Below are 1,498 nucleotides of genomic sequence, written 5' to 3'. Positions count from 1 at the left end.
CAAGAGACACGCGTTGCTGAGTAAGACACCGAGGGACATGCACTGCTGGGGGAGAGACTGTGAGAGACTTGTCTGAGAGATGGTGGGCTGGGAGAGAGACTGAGCGTTTTTCCTGAACTTGAATTGTAGCCTGGTGCTTCCCTAATAAACCCCATAATCTGTGAGTTCTGTGTGACCACTGAAGCGAATTATCGAACCCAGGAGAGAGGTGGTGGGTGCTTTGGAAGGAACGGTTGGTGAAAGAGCTGGAGGGAGACAGCATGACTGGCCTTGCAGTAATAGGCCTTGGGCTATTGATGGTGATTTTGTCTTCCTCTTGTGGGGTTCTAGGAGGTCAGAATATGTGGCCTCCTTGCCCTTTTTGCAATAACCTTTTGTAAAACTTGAAATTTTACAGTTGCATGTATTTAAAAAAATTATTTTTAAAGTTCTAAATTCTAAAATGGTGCTACTACTATCAACTGCATACTTTAGGGCACAATATTTAGTTTCCCTGTACCTCAGTTTCCTAAGCTGAATTATTATTTTTACATATAAAGTAAGAGATTAAAGCATTTTTAAAGAATTGAAAGTAATCATTAAGATGATGTTGTTGTTTGCCATCGAGTCGGCCCCGACTCATAGCGACCCCTCCTTGGGTTTCCGAGGCAGTATCACTACGGAAGTAGGATTGCCCAATCATTAAGATATCAAATACTTATGTTACTATTGTTTCTATTATTAGTAGGCTAGTGCAATCTTTAACATTTCTTTCTCTTACAACTTCATTTAAATCCCAGAAAAACCTACCAGTTCCATGGAATGTTGTGCCAACAACACGAACACAACTTGGTACTCGAAGATCCCAGAATCTAACAGTTTTATCTTGAGAACCAGATGCAATCATCCAGCCACTCCAGGTATAAAGTGCTAAAATATGCCCTATAAAAGATAATGTATAATGTTATACTGTGGAATAATACTTTCCTTTAACACATTCAAAGCTAAGTACTCCTTTCCACTGGGCATGTGATGGTCTGGTTAATCAAGCATACTATATGAGAGAGATTTTCTACCTAGATTAAATATATTGGCTATTTTCAAATAATAAAAACTCAGTAAGATGCACAACAGCAAAGCTGTACTGAACAAACAATCTTTCTTTGGTGATGCCATTAGTATGGTAGGCTCTTTCAGTATTTCAGGACATCAGAACTGTTGTTGTTGTTGTTAAGTGCCGTCGAGTTGTTTCTGACTCATAGTGACCCCATGCACAGCAGAACGAAACACTACCCGATCCCGTGCCAGCCACAATCCCTGCTATACTTGAGCTCATCATTGCAGCCACCGTTATCAATCCATCTCGTTGAAGGCCTCACCCTCTTTCGTCAACCCTCCATCCTACCAAGCATGACATCCTTCTCCAGGGAATGGTCCCTTTCTGACAACATGACCAAAATAGGTGAGACAAAGTCTGGCCATTCTTGCTTCCAAGGAGCATTCTGGCTGCACTTCCTCC

General features: G+C 41.4%; 1 protein-coding gene across 1 annotated transcript in view; it reads right to left on the bottom strand.

The window, feature by feature from the left end:
• Positions 1-1,498, bottom strand: part of WDR47 (WD repeat domain 47) — a 78,343-nt gene that overhangs the window by 5,222 nt on the left and 71,623 nt on the right. Inside the window, exon 12 of the mRNA XM_007949869.1 lies at positions 790-921. Coding sequence (XP_007948060.1) covers positions 790-921 — 132 coding nt within the window. The remainder of the gene's footprint in view (positions 1-789; positions 922-1,498) is intronic.

The sequence above is a fragment of the Orycteropus afer genome, unplaced genomic scaffold, assembly GCF_000298275.1.
Source record: "Orycteropus afer afer isolate SDZICR_OR568_19922 unplaced genomic scaffold, OryAfe1.0 scaffold00010, whole genome shotgun sequence".
Lineage (NCBI taxonomy): Eukaryota > Metazoa > Chordata > Mammalia > Tubulidentata > Orycteropodidae > Orycteropus > Orycteropus afer.
The sequence above is the reverse complement of the archived record's forward strand: the minus strand, read 5'-3'. Positions and strand labels throughout refer to the sequence as shown.